The sequence below is a fragment of the Knufia obscura genome, assembly GCF_036327395.1.
Source record: "Knufia obscura strain CCFEE 5817 isolate CBS 148926 chromosome Unknown scaffold_8, whole genome shotgun sequence".
Classification (NCBI taxonomy): domain Eukaryota; kingdom Fungi; phylum Ascomycota; class Eurotiomycetes; order Chaetothyriales; family Trichomeriaceae; genus Knufia; species Knufia obscura.
The window spans coordinates 456,755-476,542 of NW_027042694.1; the positions used below are offsets into that span (position 1 = coordinate 456,755).

Here is a 19,788-nt window from a genome sequence, read left to right on the forward strand (position 1 = left end):
AGTGCATCGCGTTTACAGTCGTGAGCATGGATCGCGACCGTTGCCCAAAAAGGCGCAAACTGGACGGCAGCCGCTTTTCTACACCGCAGGCCGAAGACTTAGGACCGTCTCTCAATCGCATCTCGAAGCTTAAGGCGGTACGCAATGGTCATGGCCCCTCGTCGCGGTCGGCTACACCCAGAGGCTCTAGATTCGGGTCGACGCCGCAACAATCGGAATTTGATGGACCAGAGCCTTTCATCCAAGATGAAGAGAGTAATGCTCTCGATCGTGACTGGTACTTGGGGGATGATATGGGCCACACCTTCGGAGATGAATCGCACAACCCGTTTGGTGGTGCGGACACGTCGTGGGCGGATAGGCAGCGGGAACAGGAACTTGCAGACAAGAAGTTGGGCAAGCGCATGACGGCCAAGGCTGCGCAAAAGCAGAAAGAGGTAGATGCCTGGGAGACGAATCGTATGCTCACTTCTGGTGTTGCGCAAAGAAGGGATCATGGCGCAGACTTTGAGGACGACGACGATACTGTGCGTGTCCATCTGCTGGTCCATGATCTGAAGCCTCCGTTCTTGGACGGCAAGACGGTGTTCACGAAGCAACTGGATCCGGTCCCAGCCGTTAGAGACTCTCAGAGCGATATGGCCGTATTCAGTCGCAAGGGTAGCAAGGTTGTGAAGGAGAAAAGGCAGCAGAAAGAGAGGCAGAAGCAGGCTCAGGAAGCTACCAATGTTGCCGGGACTGCTTTGGGCAACATTATGGGTGTCAAGGAGGATGAAGGAGACAGCGCCGCTTCAATGCCCGGAGAAAATGGGAAGTCAAGTGACAGCAAGTTTGCGAGTCATCTCAAAAAGGACGAAGGTGGTAGCGCATTCAGTCGCAGCAAGACTCTGAGAGAGCAAAGGGAATTTTTACCTGCATTTGCAGTGAGGGAAGAACTTATGCGCGTAATCAGAGACAACCAGGTCATTATCGTGGTTGGTCAGACAGGGTCTGGCAAGACGACTCAATTGACCCAATTCTTGCACGAAGATGGCTATGCACAACAAGGGCTAATTGGCTGTACCCAACCTCGAAGAGTGGCTGCTATGAGTGTGGCTAAACGTGTCAGCGAGGAAATGGAGGTCAAGTTGGGAGGTCCCGTGGGCTATGCCATTCGATTTGAGGATTGTACAAGCCACGAGACAGCTATCAAGTGTAAGTGCCCATCTTCTTGCCTTTCGGTGCGCAGGCTGACCAAAATCTAGATATGACAGATGGTGTACTTCTTAGGGAGTCCTTGACTCAAAAAGATCTAGACAAATACTCATGCATCATCATGGACGAAGCTCACGAACGTGCTCTCAATACTGATGTCCTCATGGGTCTGATCAAGAAGGTCATTGCTCGCAGACGAGATCTCAAGCTGATCGTGACTTCCGCTACCATGAATTCGGAGCGCTTTGCGAAGTTCTTTGGCGGGGCGCCAGAATTCATCATTCCTGGTAGAACCTTCCCTGTTGACATTCAATATTCGCGGTCACCATGCGAAGACTACGTTGACAGCGCAGTCAAGCAAGTTCTAGCTATTCATGTCTCACAAGGTGCAGGAGATATCCTCGTCTTCATGACAGGTCAAGAAGATATCGAGGTTACATGTGAGCTGATCGAAGAACGACTACAGCAGCTCAATGACCCTCCAAAAATGCTCGTGCTACCCATCTACTCTCAAATGCCAGCAGATCTACAAGCAAAGATCTTTGACCGAGCGCCACCTGGCGTGCGCAAAGTCATCGTAGCCACCAATATCGCTGAGACGTCTCTGACAGTCGATGGCATTATGTACGTGGTGGATGCGGGCTTTTCAAAGCTTAAGGTCTACAACCCACGAATGGGCATGGATACACTTCAAATTACCCCCATCTCGCAGGCCAATGCTTCTCAACGTGCCGGAAGAGCAGGTCGTACAGGTCCAGGAAAAGCATATCACCTTTACACTGAGAACGCATTCAAGGACGAATTCTACATCCAAACCATTCCAGAAATACAGAGGACCAATCTAGCCAACACGGTCCTTCTTCTCAAATCGCTAGGCGTCAAAAACCTCCTCGACTTCGATTTTATGGATGCACCACCCCAAGACGTGATTACCACGTCGCTCTTCGATCTCTGGGCTCTGGGCGCGTTGAATCACGTTGGCGATCTGACAGAAATGGGCCGCAGTATGACGCCCTTCCCAATGGAGCCGTCACTCGCCAAGATCTTGATCACTTCCTGCGAGCCAGCCTATCAATGCAGCGAAGAAGTGCTTACGATAGTCAGCATGCTGTCAGTTCCTTCGGTCTTTTACCGCCCGAAAGAGCGACAAGAAGAATCAGATGCGGCGCGAGAGAAATTCTTCGTGCCAGAGTCGGACCACCTGACGTTGCTGCATGTCTATTCGCAATGGAAGAGCAACGGATTCAGCGATGGATGGTCCATCCGACATTTTCTTCACCCAAAAGCACTGAGAAGGGCGAAGGAGATCAGGGATCAGCTGCATGATATCATGGTCACGCAGCAGAAGATGACTCTGACAAGTTGCGGCACTGATTGGGATGTGGTGCGAAAGTGCATCTGTTCAGGTTATTATCATCAAGCCGCGAAGGTGAAAGGCATTGGAGAATACATCAACTTGCGGACCTCAGTCACTGTACAACTTCACCCGACCAGTGCGCTCTATGGTCTGGGGTACCTGCCTGATTATGTCATCTACCATGAATTGATCCTTACGAGCAAGGAGTATATGTCTTGTGTTACAAGTGTTGATCCGCATTGGCTAGCGGACCTTGGTGGGGTCTTCTATAGCTTGAAGAGCAAGGAGTACTCAAACAGAGAGAAAAGAGTGATCGAGGGTGAATTCAATAAGAGAATGGAGATCGAGAAGCAGATGAAGTTGGACACGGAAAGGGAGGAGGAAAGGCTGAGGGAAGAAGAAGAAAAGGAGCGCATATTTGCTGGACGTGGGAAGAAGTCTGGAGTCGTAGTGAAGAAGAGCGGGAGCAATGGTGTTGTGAAGAAGCCTGTCTTGGGCAGAAGGAGAATCGGCGGCTTCTGAGCTGTCATTGCTTCGACCTCTGGCAATCATTGAATAAAGTTGCTGAAATTCCTCGGAAGCTGCTGCACTGCACACAACCGTCGGATCACCTGTGACACTATCGTCGAATACTACGACCACGTTAATCCGGCGCAACTATTTACAGCGTACGAAAGACCTGCGCGCCAGTAATTTGTGAGTGTAACGACTGTTCAGCTACGACTTGTTCCTGTGGTGCGGTGCAGCGATAATAGCAAAGAGCTGGAGGTCAAGGTGTTTGGCGTCTTCCGCTTCTGGTATAGCTAGCCGACCTTGAACGCCACTTCGTGGATCTACAGCCAATCACATGCCTCAAACCACCCTTCGCTCCTTTTACGTAGATTTCATATCTCGCTCTTCCCAAAGGTATTCAATGTACTTCACCATTCAACGCACCATCTCAAGCACCTCCGCGAAATTCTGATCGACTGATTACTACACCTTGGTCTCTACATACCACAACCGGCATCCACACAACCTTTTGGGAGCACTGAGAGGCCTGGATAGAGCACCCAAGGAGGCACATGTCAGTCATGACGAGTGTCGGCGGTACATCCTCATCCTCACGATTGCGAAGATTATCAGATCTGGATGTGAGTGGGTGAACGACCTAGTCTGCGCCTGAACGCGCTTGCCACCACTGTGCGACGGTTGGGCTCCTTCCACCTTCAAGGCTTGGCGACTTCCTCTATCTAACACTGACGATTTCGGGCTACTCGCAGACTGTTGTTTTCCCTTGAAATACGCCGAGTACTTCTAGGTCATATCTAGTCTACGCTGAATTACTAGAACTGTTTTCTTAGACGCATCGAACCGGCAAGATGCAGTCTTTACGCCCCGAGTCGGCGGCAGCCATGACTGCACACCGTCGAGAAGCAGTCCGTCTTGCGAAAGCGCAGGAAAAAGCCGTCTCTGACAAGTGCATACGCGCCGGCCAGGAACCTCCAGGCTACGCATTTGACGAATTGATCGGCAAAGGCAGTTTTGGTAGAGTGTACAAGGGCCGACAGAACTCAAGTGGCAAAGTCGTCGCGATCAAAGTGCTTGACATCGATGAGGCCGACTTCCAAGCATTTGGAGATATGCGAGATGAGCAGATTCGAGACTTCAATAAGGAAATTGCGATTCTGCGACGCGCTCAAGACAGTGGTGCGGAGAACTTGAACCAGATGATCGAAGCTCTGCCGGTTCATAGTCAGTTGTGGCTAGTCTGCGAACATTGCCCTGGTGGTAGCGTCAAGACGCTTATGCGAGCAACAAGGGATCGACTAGAAGAGAAGTACCTGGTTGTTATTGCACGAGAGCTGGCGAAAGCCCTGAAAGGTCTTCATCAGGCAGGAATAATGCATCGAGATGTCAAAGCCGCGAACGTTCTGATACACGAGGACGGAGGTCTGCAGCTGTGCGATTTCGGAATCGCAGCCGCTGTTGAAGGACAAACTGATAAAAGACGGACTTTCGTTGGCACGCTCCATTGGATGCCACCTGAGTTATGGGCTGACAAGCCTGAATACAACGATGAGATCGATGTCTGGGGCTATGGTTGCACCTTGTACGAATGCGCCACAGGAACACCGCCGAATAGTGATGTCAGAGAACGACAACAGCTGAAAGTGCGCATGAGAAGGCTGAAGCAGTCAATAGGACTGCCGGACAAGGAGGGAATGGACTTCAGTGATGGTCTAAGATCTCTCGTGAAATTTGCCCTGAACCCAGACGCAGCATCACGACCTTCTATGTACGACATCCTACAGCACGACTTTCTTGCAGGTACTGAAGAGGAATATCCCACTAGTAGCTTAATAGAACTAGTACAGCACTACTATGGCTGGCTGTTCAGTGGCGGTCAGAGAATATCTTTGTTCATGCCAGGAGGTGCAGTGGCAGCATCAGAGATGGATGAGTTTGGTGCTACGACGGCCGAAGAATGGAACTTCAGCATGACGCAGGATTTTGAGAAGCGCGTGTCGATGATACTAGATCTACCTAACCTTCCTAGCTTCGCTGATTTGGACTCTATCGAAGGTGATATCACACCGAAAGGTTCTGCAGACAATAGCATCCTGAGGTCGCCTCAACAACCCATGACCGCGACGGAGAGAGCCAACTTCGACTTACGAGTTCAGCGTGGTGAAGGGTTGGCAAATTTGTTTGATCAACAACGACCGGCGTATGAATACAAACAAAAGCGAGACTTCATCCCTATCAGAGAGCCTGTCAATCGTACCTCTGACCTACCTTTCCGGGCAATGGCCGAAGACCGGCCAATGTCTACAGCTTCTGTAACGCTTGATCTTGGCGACTTTGATGAAGAAGATTATGCTCTAGCGGCACCCAGGACAGGAGACGATAGTATACAGACGACTTACGCGGCAGCAACGCCACAAAAAGAAGAGCCTGCTTTCATTCTGCCTGATGCAGCTACGATTCGTGCTAAGCGCGCGGACTCGAAAGGACCCAGAGAAGGCAGTGATGCAGCTCTGACTGCGAAGCGTTCATCCTCTTCAGAGAACATATCTGACCCGACTGCAGAAGACTGGACAGCTCGACGTGGGTCGAACAGACCGCAGCTGCAAGATACTGCAGAGATTACGCCTACGAATAGGCCGAAGGACAGGGACACCATGGGCTGGAGTTTTGCCGCTGCCATGAGTGCAGTCTCTCAACCAAGCTCACCTCTCGAAGCACAACCCAACGGGCAGAAGAGCACGGAGGAGGCAACTCCAAGCCCCGAGCAAGAAGCAAAGGCGAAAAAGCATGCGACGATGGAGTGGTCGTTCTCGATGGCTATGGCAGAAGCAGACACAGAGCCCGACGAGGATAGTCCAGAACAGCGAACTCCCGGTAGACATGCGCGACCAGCACCTCTGCTAAGGACCATCACTATGCCGGTTACCTCATCTGAAGTGAACGATCTATATGATGACTTCTCGTCCAGACCTAGTACCTCCATGTCTGGCGCTTATTCAGAGAGCTCACAGAGCTCGACAGACTTTGACCCATTCTCACTCGACAGAAGAACACCTTACGAAGAAGACGGGCCTGGCGATGCAGAATTCGATGACATAGGCCTAGGCGATTTCTACACATCTAGAGGCCGAACGATGATTCCTCCTGACATGTCTGGACCCGGACCAGATATTGGCATGACGATTACGCCACACATGAACGGACATAGTAGCGTATCACCATATCGAGCAAGTCCGAGAGCACGAGGCGACGAGGATGGTGTTTCAGGCCGCGGCATCAATGGCGCCAACGGGTCCGTGAGTACACCGACAGGCGCACGCCGCTCACCACGAGGACCGAATTCACCGCGCAATCTGGGACATATTAGAGGAAATGGCAGTGGCGCCAGTCGAGACTCCGATAGCTCCACTGGTAGCACAAGAACAACCCACAATATCTCAAAAAGTGTGGGCACGAGTATTGACTCTGGGAGTAGTGGCACAGGAGCCAGTGGCTACCCTCCTCATGCCATCAACCTGCCAATTCCTGCTCCTCCTAGCCTTGCTGCTATGTCCGGTGATGCAAGTCCGAACACGGTACAGAATGAGCTCGACAGACTATTGGGAGAATTTCAAGACGCGCTCGGTGTTGCTGCAGATGTGATTAGTGACGCTGGCAGGGGTCGGGCACGGAGGCGGAAGGCTGTGGAGAGTGGAAGCGATTGGGAAGACGAGGATTGATGGCCCTGCATCTCTATGTTGTGCATTTAGCGTCATACGAGCATATCAAACCAAATACATCAAGCAGCGTCTCGAGACACGATCTGGTTTCTTGCTGCCTGAACGTGGCCATGCCTATACAGTGGGTGTCGGAGCGGCTCACGTAGTACTTTTTCAATCACGGACACAGTTACTTCTACTTCCACTCCAGGACTGTTGCTCATGTTGCCTAGCTAGAAGGATTCTCTGTGAGGTCACCGTGAACGAACTCAACCGTATCTGCTCCTTGCTATCATGAAATTGAGTGTCACGTGACTGTCCATATCTTCCAGTGCTCTTGCTTCTAGCAGCTGGCCATTTACAGGAGTCATCAACATCACAAATGTTGCTACGTGTGGCATCACGGCCATCAAGATTCATCTGTAAAGCATGCAGAGTTAGCCTCAACCAGAGCAGGAAACGCAAGTTCGGCACAAACAGCATAACATCGAACCCTGAAGAGATCTACGATGTGGTCACGGTTGGAGGCGGACCAGTGGGTCTAGCATTATTGACAGCTTTGAGTATGTATACCGCATTTGGGAGGGGTTTTTCGCTCACACAATACAGAATCATCACCAGCAACTTCACATCTGAAATGCGCACTCATCGAAGCACAACCGCTTCCAAAGCAGAAATCATGGGAGCTTCCATCAGACCAGTACTCGAATCGCGCGAGCAGCATCACTCCGACGAACCAATCTTTTCTCGAAGCAATCGGAGCATGGAGGCATCTTGATCTCAGTCGCACCCAGCCATACGACGAAATGCAAGTCTGGGACGCAGGAAACGACGCCTCAATCCAATTCGACTGGAAGGCCGAAGCCGTCCGCTACAACGCGCCACTACGGACCATCGCGACGATGGTCGAGAATGCTAATCTCTCCAGAGCACTACTCAGGCGTCTCGAAGAGCTCGACGCCGAAGATTGTCTGCTCTCAAGCACCAGCGTGGCCAGCATTGGAAATGGCATCGATGACCCAGAAGGACTCAATCTATCGACATGGCCAATCATCTCTCTGAAATCCTCAGGCACAACCGACACCTCTAGCCCAAGACAGATAGCAGCACGCCTCCTCATCGGCGCAGACGGCATCAATTCACCCGTCCGCACCTTCGCAGGCATCAACACAAACGGCTGGGACTACAACCGTCACGGCGTCGTCGCAACACTCAAGCTCGAGCCCACATCTGACTCCCCATTCTCGTCATCATCAGACCCCAACTCCGCCCTCGAAGACTTCCTCTCCGACGAGACCGGATCCTCCACAACCAGGCAAACGAACGAACCCTCCACCCCCTCAAACCGCGCAACAGCCTACCAACGCTTCCTCCCTTCCCTCGGCGGCCCCATTGCAATCCTCCCCCTCCCAGACAACCACGCCAGCCTCGTCTGGTCAACAACACCGTCCATAGCATCAACACTCAAATCTCTCTCCCCGTCTGCATTCGTCAGCACTGTCAACGCCGCGCTGCGCCTGAACCAGGTCGACACAAAGTACATGCTGTCCGCCACCACCAACAACCACGAATCTGAACTCAACTGGCGCCTCCAACACACGGCACCACCTAGTCCGACGCGTCCGCCACCAACGATAGTAGGTGTGCAACAGGGTACAATCGCCTCCTTCCCACTCAAGCTGCGCAACGCAACATCGTACATCTCGCCTCGACTCGCGCTAGCCGGCGACGCAGCACACACGATTCACCCGCTCGCTGGCCAGGGGTTAAACCTCGGTCTTGGTGATGCAGAGAGTCTCGCACGATGTGTAAGCTCAAGTGTGGAGCACGGCGCTGACGTGGGCGATCTGATGAGGTTGGAGGGGTACGCGAAGGAGCGGTATGGACGGGCGGTTGAGATGGGAGGGGGTGTTGATGCGTTGAATGGGGTTTATCAGTTGGGGGGTGCGGGGAGTGTTACTGGGGATGGGATCTTGGGGAGCGTGTTGAGTAAAGCCAGGGGTTTGGGTATGTGGGTTGTTGGGAATGTGCCGGGGGTTAAGGAGGGGGTTATGAGGAGGGCGGGTTGAGAGGGTATGGAGCAGAGGTATGTAGAGTAGTGTGTTATTGAGCATGAATTGATTTGTAGTATAGCTTGTTTCTTTAGCTCTGGTAGTTAGTGGTATTTCAGCTATGTGGAGCCCATGCATCGAGTCAGATCAGATTATGTGGTTTCAAATACAAAGCTCTAATCGTCCAGCGGCGCCCATTGTCCGATCTCAATTCTCTCCTCGGAGAGCACCTCCACTTGCAGCACAGTCGTGTCATTACTCTCGGTGGACGCTTGACCAGGTTTCTCGAGGACAAGCCACAAGCCACCATTTTGGCCTGAGGACATACTCGTGCTCAGATCGATGTCTTCAACTCTGAGACCGGTCGCAATCGGGTTATATTCTTTCTCATCGGCTGACGATGATGCTATGCATGATCTGTACGGCCCTTGACCTTGCTCAAGTGATATTTTGAACATATGTGAGCCCGAACCTGACAGCAATGACGTTTTCCATAAGGCTCTCGTGACCCGGGTAATGCTGACGGACGCGATAAGCTTACTAGTCTGACTTGTGAACAATGCAGGCTCTGCAATGATGCTCAAACGGCCACTTCCTTCCGCTGGTAGAGCTCTTATGAATGCTTGCGGAGCCTCGAGCGTGGTGTAGAAGTCAATCTGAAATTTTGATAGCTGGTTCTGATCAAATGTCGAACAGATCACTGTATATGTACCTCTGTGCAATGTGGTCTCGATGACTGCGGAACCACGTTTGTAGTCACCTGAGTGGGCAATCATGTCCCTCTGCCGCAACTTAGTGATACGCCGTCCGTCACTCGAGGCAACTAGGACCTTGACGTGAACGCCTGTGTTAAGCTTCGTGTCAGAGCCTTCGGAGAAAGTTCTGAGTACCAATGCGGCTCGGGTCTCAGCTTCGACTCTGAGAGTGAACTGCGGGTTCTGCAGATATCGAGATGAGTCAGAGCTACCGCCAGCTGTTGATCTCGTCCAGGCCGCCTTGACCGCTTGAGGATCACGGTATGTCTGATACGCGCCGCTGACCTCGACTGACGAGTTGGAGAAGGTAGAAAGGGTGAAGTTATGTTTGCCAACTGGTAGGTCCTGGCTGACGACCACAACTGTGTACGTCTCTTGAGCTCGTGTCTGCAAACGCAGCAATGTATTCGGCGAGTCTACAAATGGACCTCGTATTTTGGCATTCTCACTCGAGAAGACCCGTCCGCCGTCCTTGTTGAAGAGGTACAAGCTGATATAACCGTTCTTGCCGTGATTTTGAACACTGTAGTCGCCGGTGCGAAAATGCCTGTTAAGCAAGATCCACACTTCGCCCGCCCTTTTCGTTTTAATTGCGAATTGAGGGTGATCGACAAAGAGGTTGCCAGCTTGTATCACGTCCGGTAGATGCCAGCTGAAGTGGATGTCTTCACGGTATTTGAATATGCTAGGATCCCAATTGACGTACAAATGCTCGAAGTACTGGAATACGTGATTAGAGTCCATCCAGAATGTGCCAGGCTTCATCTGCACCTTGTCTTCGCCATCTATTGATGATTGAGGAGCGTCGTTCTCATGTCCTGGGTGTGGCCAGCATTTCGCTGCTCCTTTCCAGACGTCGCCATCGGCCCAAGGATTCTTTATGAGCAACTCCAAAGTGCTATCTGTCTGTTTCATGTCAAGCACTGCGTAATCGTGTTCCGCGCCTAGTCCCAAGCATTTCTGTTCTCTTCGCCCCAACTTGCCCGTACCTAGCGTGCACATTATTTCGCCCTTGGTGAACGCCGGAAACAATTCTTCCCACAATGCCAGGGGCTCAACATCTTCGTCATGGAGAAACACTTGCTGTGGTAGCCATCCGGTCAAAACAGCCAGATCGGTGCCGGAGTTACTTCCAGGGAAATCGTAGCCGCCTCTGACTTTCAGATATGCTTTTTCGATTATTGCCGGCCAGATCAGACCAGGATGTGATCTGTCAATAACGTGCAATGCTCTCGATGATTTTGAAGCAGGCAAGCGATCGTCGACTTCGACGCGTCGCCAGCAACCATTGAAGTAGAAACGCAGAATGTATCGTCCGTTCGGTGACAAACCTGGACGGTCAGGTTGTTGGTCATATGGATATATAATCGCGCCGGACAGCTGTTAAGTGGTCAGAAGTGACGACGGCACATTTCGAAGTCGAACTTGCCTTTCTGTGTCCGTTTTCTACTCTTGCCGATCCAACACAAAAGCTAGCCACTACCGAGCAATCCGGTGCAGCATCTTGCACCAGATCCCAGGCCCCAAACTGAGCCATCGTAGCTTCATTTGAAAGCAATTGCCCATTCCTTTCGATCTGAACGCGGGCAAGAGCATTCTTTGGCCGTTCCCAACCATCAAAATGCTTCAGTTGCGTCTCGGACAAAGAGAAGTCGAAATCATCGGTCCAAAGCTCTTGTCCGTCTTGAAGAGCAAATTCCTCATCCGAGGGAGGTGCAGTCCACGGCTTGAAGAGCGCACCATTGAGCTTCGAGCCTTCCAAAAGAATAATATTTTCTCTAGTGGTCAATTTCCTGCTCGAAACCGGATACTCAATTCGACAGCGGCTTGCTGATTTACCTCTCTGGCCTTCACTATCACTTACTTTTTTGAGCTGCTCAGCCTTCGAGATCAACTCCTTAGTTTTGGCATCTAACCTTTTCCTGTCCGTAGGATTGTCTGTCACTCGCAAAGCCTGCATGTACAGCTCAGCTGCACTGACGGCAGCCTCGAGCGAAGCACGACTGCCATTATCGCTGGCGATCTTCTTCTCGGCCGCAACTGCTCTGGCTTCCAGGTCTAGTCTTTGTGTGGTCGACATCTTTCACGAAAATCGAGCGCCGAGACAGACCTGGTCGGTATTGAGATAGCCTAAACCTCGCGCTGCTGACGCACTATGACGCCTAGCGATCTGCGACTGGCTGCATAAATGCGCTGGCTGATTGGTCAGAATTCACATACCCCACAGCCGCGATCGTTATCGTTGTGGCTCGTGCTTAGAAAATGGCAGCCGAGGTCCGACTGGCCATGGTCTCGCCCACTTCTACGACATCGACTCGCATGGCTTCGCTTGTTTGGACGATGAAGTGAGGTTTGATGCAGCTTGCAATATTTTGGAACGCTTCTTGGAACTTTTCCAACTGATAGAGCTCACTCAAACCCCAGGTCACGCTCAAATCCTCCAGAACTGTCGCCCAAACCCAGCTCTTTAGCTATCGAACAAATCTGAACACTACGTCAGGACTTCCTTGCAGCATACATAGTTGTTCGTACACACGACAGAAACACCCTACGAGCTATAGCATATGTCGGCCTCGAACCCAGCGCCACTCCCGCCATGGGGTGTAGCTGTGGCCGGCGCCACAGGTGCCGTCATAGCTAATGCTATGGTCTATCCTCTTGATATGTGAGCTCATCAACCCAGCTAGTAACTGCTCCAGACATAGCTAACCCGTCAATAGTGTCAAGACACGGTTACAAGTACAAGTCAGAAGCAACAAGACAGCTAACATCCCTCTCACGACGAACGACCGACATTATGACTCAACGCTCGACGCTATTTACAAGATCGTGGAAGATGAAGGCATCCAAGGACTTTACAGCGGGCTGAGCGGCAGCTTATTAGGTGTCGCTTCCACAAACTTTGCATATTTCTATTGGTACTCAATAGTAAGGCAAGCATACACAAAATGGGCAGCAAAGGCAGCCCCGCCTTCGACGCCAGTCGAGCTATCCCTGGGTGCCGTTGCCGGTGCATTGGCTCAATTGTTCACTATCCCCATCGCGGTCATCACTACACGGCAACAAACACAACCAAAAGGAGACAAGAAAGGCATAATTGCGACAGGAAAAGAGGTCATAGATGGTGAAGATGGCTGGACCGGGTTGTGGAGAGGTCTGAGAGCATCTCTTGTCCTTGTGATCAACCCATCAATTACGTATGGCTCATACCAACGATTGAGAGAGGTCATCTACCCTGGTAAAGCGGCGTTGAGGCCAGCTGAAGCATTCCGTAAGTCTTGCTTACCCAGTTCAGCCTAGGCATTGTATACTGACGTGTATTGATAGTTCTCGGCGCTCTCTCCAAATCCCTAGCAACGATTGCAACCCAGCCTCTCATCGTCGCCAAAGTGGGCCTACAATCACGTCCACCCCCGGCCAGAGCAGGCAAGCCATTCAAGACCTTTCAAGAAGTCATGGCCTACATCATTGAGCACGAAGGATATCTCGGCCTATTTAAGGGTATTGCCCCACAACTCATCAAAGGTCTTTTGGTACAGGGCCTGCTCATGATGACGAAGGAGCGGGTCGAACTCCTGTTCGTGGTATTGTTCGCATACCTCAGAACCGTGAAGCAGAAACAGCTCGCCAAGGCTGCTGATGCACTCAAAAGCAAAGCCATGCCGGTAGCCGAGAAGGCCGTTGAGCAGGCGAAGGGTGTCATGCCAATGCAGTCGAAGTAGTACTTCTCTGATATTGGCAGCATTCACACACCTTCCAGCGTCTCACACGCTATTTGAGCAGTTTTTACAGGAGATTTGGCATCTTCGAGTATCATTGTGCTCGACAAGCTCAATGGACAGTTGCGTGGCATCCAGTGGATGGACAACCAACTATCAGGAATCATGAGAGTAGCTCTCAATTGAGTGTGGTATCGCGTTCCTGAGTATGTACTCTGATCATTTGAGTCACAGCGTTTCCATTCGGCCGAGACTTGTGTTTTTGTGGCCTTCAGCATGCAATCATTGGTTCGTTGGTTTCTGCGAGCTGAAGTCTGGTATATGTTTTGCCTAGGTACGTGTGAGTGTCTGGAAGTCAGGCTGGCACGCATATACACACAGTTCTCAAGCAGAAATATCCAAAATCTCGTTTGGCTCAACAACTTCGACTGTTACATTTCTATCTATGACCTGCTGTATGAGGAAGAAGTGTATTCGCACGCTCATGCCCATGCCCTTGCAGTAATTGTAGTTCAATTCACCACTGCAATTGAATCACCATTGGACCATGGCTTTCTTCGAAGCAATGCGGCCCCTGTTCTGTTCAGTCCTGCCATTTTTGACCCTCAAAATTGCTACGGTAAGTGCCTATGGCTGTCAGTCACGACATTGCAGATGCGACGCGAGAGCAGCGGAAGCAGAACATGTACACACTGGCTAATGCTCTTCCAAAACCATCAAACAAGGAAATTGGACCATAAGTCAGCCCAATAGCTCATCACTCACATCTGATTCTTCTCTATCGAGATATATCCCATCTCCCGTAGTGTATAGATCTACATCTAGCATCCACCAGCCCTCCCCACCACCCCTCCTAAGATTCAGTCTCATCTAAAAATCAAACTCCCCCCTAAACTGATCCAAATTCATCCCCAACCCCACCCTCTCCGTCAAATCCCGCCTACTCATCCCACTAAACGCCCTCCTCAACGTATCATAAATATTATTACTCTCATTCTGATAAATCATCCTCTCCAACTCCGCATCCCCAATCGGATTCCCATGTCCATCATCAAGTATATCTCTCGCCTGCGACATCCCCTGTGCACCCGCCGCCCGATGCAGAGATAACGCCCCGAGTAAATGGCCCGCTGCCTCGGGGTAACAGCCTATGTTTATGCAGCTGACGCCGAGGTTATATCGCGCTCGTACGAAGTTCGGATTCTCTTCTAGGGCGCGGGAGTAGGCCGCGATTGCTTCTTCTGATTTGCCGCTGTTGGCGAGTGTTGCGCCAAGGCGGTTCCAGAGGAGATGGATTTGGCCCTCTTGGTTTACGGTTCCGCCCTCGTGGGATTGGAGTGCGCTGTTGAAGCAGTCGATTGCTTTTTCGAAGTCTTCTTGGCCGTAGAAGAGGACGCCGAGACCGACTTGGACGTCTGGGTCCATTAGTTCGCCGGAGGGAGAGAGCTGCGCGGCTTTGATGAAGAGGTTGGTTACTTTGTCGTGGAGGATGATTTGGTCGGAGAAACCGACGTCTGCGGGGCTTGAGAGTTGGTCGGGCGGACAGACGGAGGGGTATTTTACGGAGAGCCAGCGTTCTAGGGTGCGGTAGGCGGTGCTGTCGTAGCCTTCGTTTGTGTAGGAGACTGCAAGGCACATTAGGGCGTCGAGGTTTGAGGGGTCGAGTTCGAGGGCGCGCTCGAGGGCGCGGATGGCGGGGGCTTCTTTTTCATTTTGGGCTTGGACGTTGCCTAGTTGGACCCAGGCTTCGATGTGGTTTGGGTCTTGTTGGACGGCTGCTTCGAAGGCTAGGGCTGCGAGGGATAGGTTTCCGTGGCTGCGGATTATTTCCATGCCTTTGTCGAAGGCGGAGCGTGAGGGATCTTGTTCTTGTGTGAATGGGTTGTTTTCTTCGAACATGTAGTTTCCTAGCATTGGTTCGCGCTCGAAGGGGTTGTGGGTGTTTAGGCCCATGTTGCTGTCGAAGTTGTCCCAGGCTGCGTAGTCTTCGGAGGAGAAGAGGTTCTCGTCGAAGTCTTGGGTCATTTGTCTGGGGGCTTGGTCAGATTTTATGCCGTTCCACACGCGCTCGAATTCAGCGAAGTGGTCGGAATGGGAGGGGACTGACCTGTCCATTTCATTCAGTTCTTGCTCCATGGCATCTCTCGCTTCTTCGGAGACGTTGGTTTGCTTGTCTAGTTCGGCGAATTGCTCTTCCCAGTTCTTGTCGTCGAGTTCGACCATCCGGTCTTTACCTTTTGCGCTTTCTTGCAGTGGTGGTTGGTTCATTTGCATCCCTCCGCCGTACATGCCGCCCCCGTACATGCCCATGCCGCCGCCATAGTTGTTCATGCCCATGGGCCGGTACATGCTGTTCATGGATTGAGGTGTTTGCTGTTGCATCGGGCTCGCGGCTCGGGCAGAGGCTGGCTGGCTCTGCTGAAATCTTGAAAAGTCGGAGGCACTGAAGCCATTGGGTCTGGCTTGGGCCATCTTCGAGGAGGCAAATGCTGCTTCCATTCTTGACTGCTCACCGGGGTTGAACTCGTTTGCCCAGCCGGGCGAAGGTGTTCTCTGCTGCATGCCATGTACTTGTGGTAGATCTTGTCTCATCTGTTCCATCGCGAAAGGTTGTGGTACAGGTCCAGCCTGTTGGAAGTCGTTCATCATCTATATCGTCGTTAGTTGAGCCTGAGCAGCGTTCTGATCTGGTATATGGCATACCTGATCTGAGCCATTGGGTGCCACTCTCGATCGCATGGTCTCTCCCAGTTGCCCAGGAGCATTGCCGACCATGCGATCGCGTTGTAATGTGTTGTCTCCTTGTACATGTTTGGTGAATTGTGTGAGAGGATTACCTGCTGTCGAGCACTCTGCGCCGCCCAGGAAAGACATGTTTGTATCGCACTCGATTGAGCTTGGATCTGTCAACTGACACTGTATGCTTGATGCGATTGGAACTGCTGCGACAACGTGATAAGCGTGGTAGAAAGAAGTTGAATGGAGACAAGTATTGGTAATGTTTTGGCTGCAGTGGTGGAAAGTTGGAGGCGGCGAACTGCAGGTGCGGGATTCAACTTGCCCTCAGCCGAGGCCCGCAAGCACGTGCATTACCAGGATTGATCATGGCGACGCCGCTGCATGGGGCCCACTGGCAAGCAGGTGGACGCGCAGTCAATAATCAGTACGATCGTAGATGCGCAGCACGAATGAATGCGTACAAGACAAGAAGTTGAAGAGTAGAGTAACATGTTTATTCAGAGTTATTCGTGGCATAGATTCGTTGAACCAGAATTCACTGAGCTCTTGCACGTCCTTCCTCTCCAGCCGTCAGCTTCCCCTGCTAGAGAACCCCATGCTTGCTATACATCAACTTGAAGTCCAGGCAGGATAATTGTATTTTTACATTGGCGTGGCATCAACCCGCGCCTCTTTTCTTGAAGTGCCTTTTGCACCGACACCCATAGACTCCGCCTTTCATGATGCAGGACCTTTGTGCATGTGCCAAACATATTCTTCAGAAACCAAAAACAGCGTGCCTCAATTGTAAATCACCTTGGGGTGTTCCTTGGAGCTGTGCTTGGACCATAGGAGTAATCGACTCGGAGCGTTCGGCCGTAGTTCTCCTTACCAGCCAGGACCTTCATGGCCTCCATTGCACTCTTAACATCGACAAAGTCGGCATGGGCAAAACCTCTGGGCTGACCCGTCCTTCGATCAATAGCGACTCTGACATCGATGACATTGCGGATGCCTCGGAAAAGGTTGTTCAGGTCTCGGTCGGTCATCTCGAAGGACATGTTGCCAATGAACAGAGTCTTGCTCGGTGGGTTGACCGGCTTGTTCTGATCACGGTCTGGTCTTGTTCTTTCCTGGCCCTCATCATGGTTGGCAAACGAGACCATCAGTCGTCGACCCTCAAAGAGCTGTTGGTTGAGCTCATCGACTGCTTGTTGAGCCTGCTCGGTACTCGAATACTGAACGTATCCGAAACTATGAAAGTTAGTTGTCACACTCAGTAATATGGTCTAGGAATACTGACCCCTTGCTAAGACCACGTGCATCTCGAATTAGACGAGCCTTCTTGACGTCGCCGTATCGTGAGAACTCCTTGGTTAGGTCGTTCTCGGTTACATCAAAGAACAAGTTTCCAACATAAACTGTAGGTTTGGGCGATGGTGGCTCCCTGAATGGTTTCCGAGCATCCATGGTACCTCTTTCGGTCATGCCCTCGGTAAGGCTGGCGGCAGCATCACGAGCCGATGGCGCTCGGTCAACATCGCGGCGAACGGATCTGGGTTCAGTGGTGGTTGTGGTAGCATCATCGGTTGCTTCAGTCAGATTTGCGGATTCAGCAATTTGGGGTTCAGTTGCGGATGAAGTTGACTCGTTAACTGCATCGATGGTGTCGGTGGGCTCAGTCGCGGCGTTATCCTCGTGGATAGCATTCTCAACCTCCTCTTGCGGTGTTGGCTGCAATTGTGATATGGGAGCATCTTCCTCCTTTTTCGCTTCGGCTTCTCCTGTTGCCCATCTGCGCTGGAACTGTATCGGCGCAGCGAAGCGCGGCTGTCTTGAGGGTAGAGAGGCAAAGGTTGTGATGTTTCTGGGTCTTGTGGCGATGGACACGGACCGTGTAGTCAACAGTCGCGCTGCTGCTTGTCGGAGAGGAAGCCTGTGGTTCTTAGTTATGCGACTCCAGATTCGCCTTCAAGGAAAACTCACATCTTGAATGAACGTTGAAGACAACGAGTAAGAACAACACGAAGGAAGAACAGAAGTCGATGAAAGGTAGTACTTGGAAAGTGATGATACAGATGATCTGGTTTGAGTAGAGTATTGTCTCAAAAAAAGTTCCAAAGGCGATCGAGGGAGTACTTCGCGCGATAATGGAACTCTTCAGACTAGCCATATTGAGACAAGCTCTGGTTCTCTACTTCGCACACGAAGCTCTTCTTTCCTGACCACGTCGCTGTTAGACTACTAATTGTACTCCTCGTCCTTACTGCTCGAACTACAGATTGGAGATACGTGTACCATATGAGGTTCTGGAGTGATGCGCAGCCTGCCGACCTATCACGGATATCGTTGAGTGGACAAGGACCTGGCAAGATGATAAAAAGAAGGTGACCATGCTGCTACGAAATATCTAATGCATGCAAGCGAAGGGTTGTTTCCAGTCTATGCGGATGCTCGACATATCTGCAATAGATTACGCCGTACGGAAGACCACTGCTGGTGGAAGGCGTGACTCGGGCAGGCGCGACTGAAGCTCAAACCCTGAATTGCGGTAACTAGACACTTTTCGCACTCTGCTCTGCGCCCAATGTACGATTCTACCCATGCAGCTATGACATGACAAGCATTATTGTGATGTTCTCGTCAAGGGTACGCCAGCAGCAGTTCTGGCCAGACTTCGCAAAGCACCTGGGTAAAGACAATGATATCCAGCTGAAAGGTAAGCTAGACTGGAGGACCAACCAAGAAATGACATATATCTCACGCCTCGGCCAGAAGTAGCCAGTAACGACTTCGATATCTCTATCCCGACTGCTGGCACTGATCGACCGACGAACATTCTGCTTCTTGTTGACCAAGCGCTACAGTCACAATTTGCGCGACTGGAAAGCTGGCTGCAGCAGACGCAAGATGACCCACGAGTTATCATACTGCTAGGTCTGTCAAGTCGAAACCTGTCGAGAGCTCTTCAGGAGCTACAGCTTCGGTCAAGATGTCTATACCACGCCATATTGGAAGGGTGCTAATATGCTAACAGTCTGCTCGAAAAGCGGTATCTCGTCACAGTCCTGCCCGTAGCATTTGTCAACCAACTATTACCGACGATCAAGTCTTTCGCCTCTGCTTCGCCGACCATCGGCGTCCCTTGCTCTCCAGTACAGCCAGCAACAATTATGCCATGGGCCACTACCACAGCTCCGCGACAACTACTTACCGCTCCACAAGTCGACACTATTCAGCAGATCTGCGGATCACTTGAGGGTCTAGAGATGGCGACGAGAATGCAAGAAGGACGTCGCCAGCTTGAGACTTATCTTGGCTCACAGGTTGCTAGAGCTGTGTGTGAGTTCTGGGATGATGAGTGGATTGCTTGAAATCTCAACGGATGAACCTGGGAGTCGCAGCAGCGAAAAAGGAGTCAGTCATCAGCAGTGGTGAAGAACAAACCATGTTATAGTTGTATCTTATAGTGCCATCGATGGTCTTGTACCAATCATTATTGGTGAAGTACGAAGTATCATGCTGCAAAAGATACCTTATTTTGACCAGTAAGTGTGCATGATGATGTTAGACTTTTTGTATGTTGCGTGTCGTTCTCTTCACAGCCTCAAGCACTCGCCACAACTTGAAGAATGGTCGTGCCTGAAATAAACCTCCGAGCGCCGCTGAGTGCCGCTCATTGTCGGACCCCAGACGGTCGTCATAGCCTTCCCGTGTTACGGTACCACGTTCGTTCGATACTACAATCAGATCATTTTTGCTGCCTGAAATTGAATTGTGATTGCG

The 19,788-nt window shown here is 51.4% G+C and overlaps 8 protein-coding genes across 8 annotated transcripts; 5 read left to right on the forward strand and 3 right to left on the reverse strand.

Annotated features, from left to right (window-relative positions):
* Positions 1 to 26: 26 nt before the first annotated feature.
* PRP16 (DEAH-box RNA helicase prp16) lies at positions 27 to 3,073 on the forward strand (the record flags this gene model as incomplete). Its single annotated transcript, XM_064875393.1, has 2 exons — positions 27 to 1,194; positions 1,245 to 3,073. 2 exons carry the CDS (start codon positions 27 to 29, stop codon positions 3,071 to 3,073), a joined length of 2,997 nt encoding a protein of 998 aa, XP_064728658.1.
* Positions 3,074 to 3,912: 839 nt separating this feature from the next.
* Positions 3,913 to 6,780, forward strand: PMZ80_006986 (uncharacterized protein; the record flags this gene model as incomplete). Its single annotated transcript, XM_064875394.1, has 1 exon — positions 3,913 to 6,780. The coding sequence occupies one exon, from the start codon at positions 3,913 to 3,915 to the stop codon at positions 6,778 to 6,780; it is 2,868 nt and encodes a 955-aa protein (XP_064728659.1).
* A 361-nt stretch (positions 6,781 to 7,141) lies between these two features.
* On the forward strand, positions 7,142 to 8,828 carry COQ6 (putative ubiquinone biosynthesis monooxygenase; the record flags this gene model as incomplete). The annotated part of the gene is made up of 2 exons (XM_064875395.1): positions 7,142 to 7,322; positions 7,369 to 8,828. 2 exons carry the CDS (start codon positions 7,142 to 7,144, stop codon positions 8,826 to 8,828), a joined length of 1,641 nt encoding a protein of 546 aa, XP_064728660.1.
* Positions 8,829 to 8,986: 158 nt separating this feature from the next.
* On the reverse strand, positions 8,987 to 11,645 carry RIM13 (cysteine protease; the record flags this gene model as incomplete). Its single annotated transcript, XM_064875396.1, has 2 exons — positions 8,987 to 10,945; positions 11,049 to 11,645. 2 exons carry the CDS (start codon positions 11,643 to 11,645, stop codon positions 8,987 to 8,989), a joined length of 2,556 nt encoding a protein of 851 aa, XP_064728661.1.
* A 484-nt stretch (positions 11,646 to 12,129) lies between these two features.
* ANT1 (ADP/ATP carrier protein) lies at positions 12,130 to 13,287 on the forward strand (the record flags this gene model as incomplete). Its single annotated transcript, XM_064875397.1, has 3 exons — positions 12,130 to 12,230; positions 12,286 to 12,836; positions 12,893 to 13,287. 3 exons carry the CDS (start codon positions 12,130 to 12,132, stop codon positions 13,285 to 13,287), a joined length of 1,047 nt encoding a protein of 348 aa, XP_064728662.1.
* Positions 13,288 to 14,154: 867 nt separating this feature from the next.
* PEX5 (Peroxisomal membrane signal receptor PTS1) lies at positions 14,155 to 16,158 on the reverse strand (the record flags this gene model as incomplete). Its single annotated transcript, XM_064875398.1, has 2 exons — positions 14,155 to 15,933; positions 15,988 to 16,158. 2 exons carry the CDS (start codon positions 16,156 to 16,158, stop codon positions 14,155 to 14,157), a joined length of 1,950 nt encoding a protein of 649 aa, XP_064728663.1.
* A 656-nt stretch (positions 16,159 to 16,814) lies between these two features.
* Positions 16,815 to 18,175, reverse strand: PMZ80_006991 (uncharacterized protein; the record flags this gene model as incomplete). Its single annotated transcript, XM_064875399.1, has 3 exons — positions 16,815 to 17,256; positions 17,306 to 17,918; positions 17,989 to 18,175. 3 exons carry the CDS (start codon positions 18,173 to 18,175, stop codon positions 16,815 to 16,817), a joined length of 1,242 nt encoding a protein of 413 aa, XP_064728664.1.
* A 461-nt stretch (positions 18,176 to 18,636) lies between these two features.
* PMZ80_006992 (uncharacterized protein) lies at positions 18,637 to 19,376 on the forward strand (the record flags this gene model as incomplete). The annotated part of the gene is made up of 3 exons (XM_064875400.1): positions 18,637 to 18,721; positions 18,778 to 18,988; positions 19,040 to 19,376. The coding sequence occupies 3 exons, from the start codon at positions 18,637 to 18,639 to the stop codon at positions 19,374 to 19,376; spliced, it is 633 nt and encodes a 210-aa protein (XP_064728665.1).
* Positions 19,377 to 19,788: the final 412 nt, after the last annotated feature.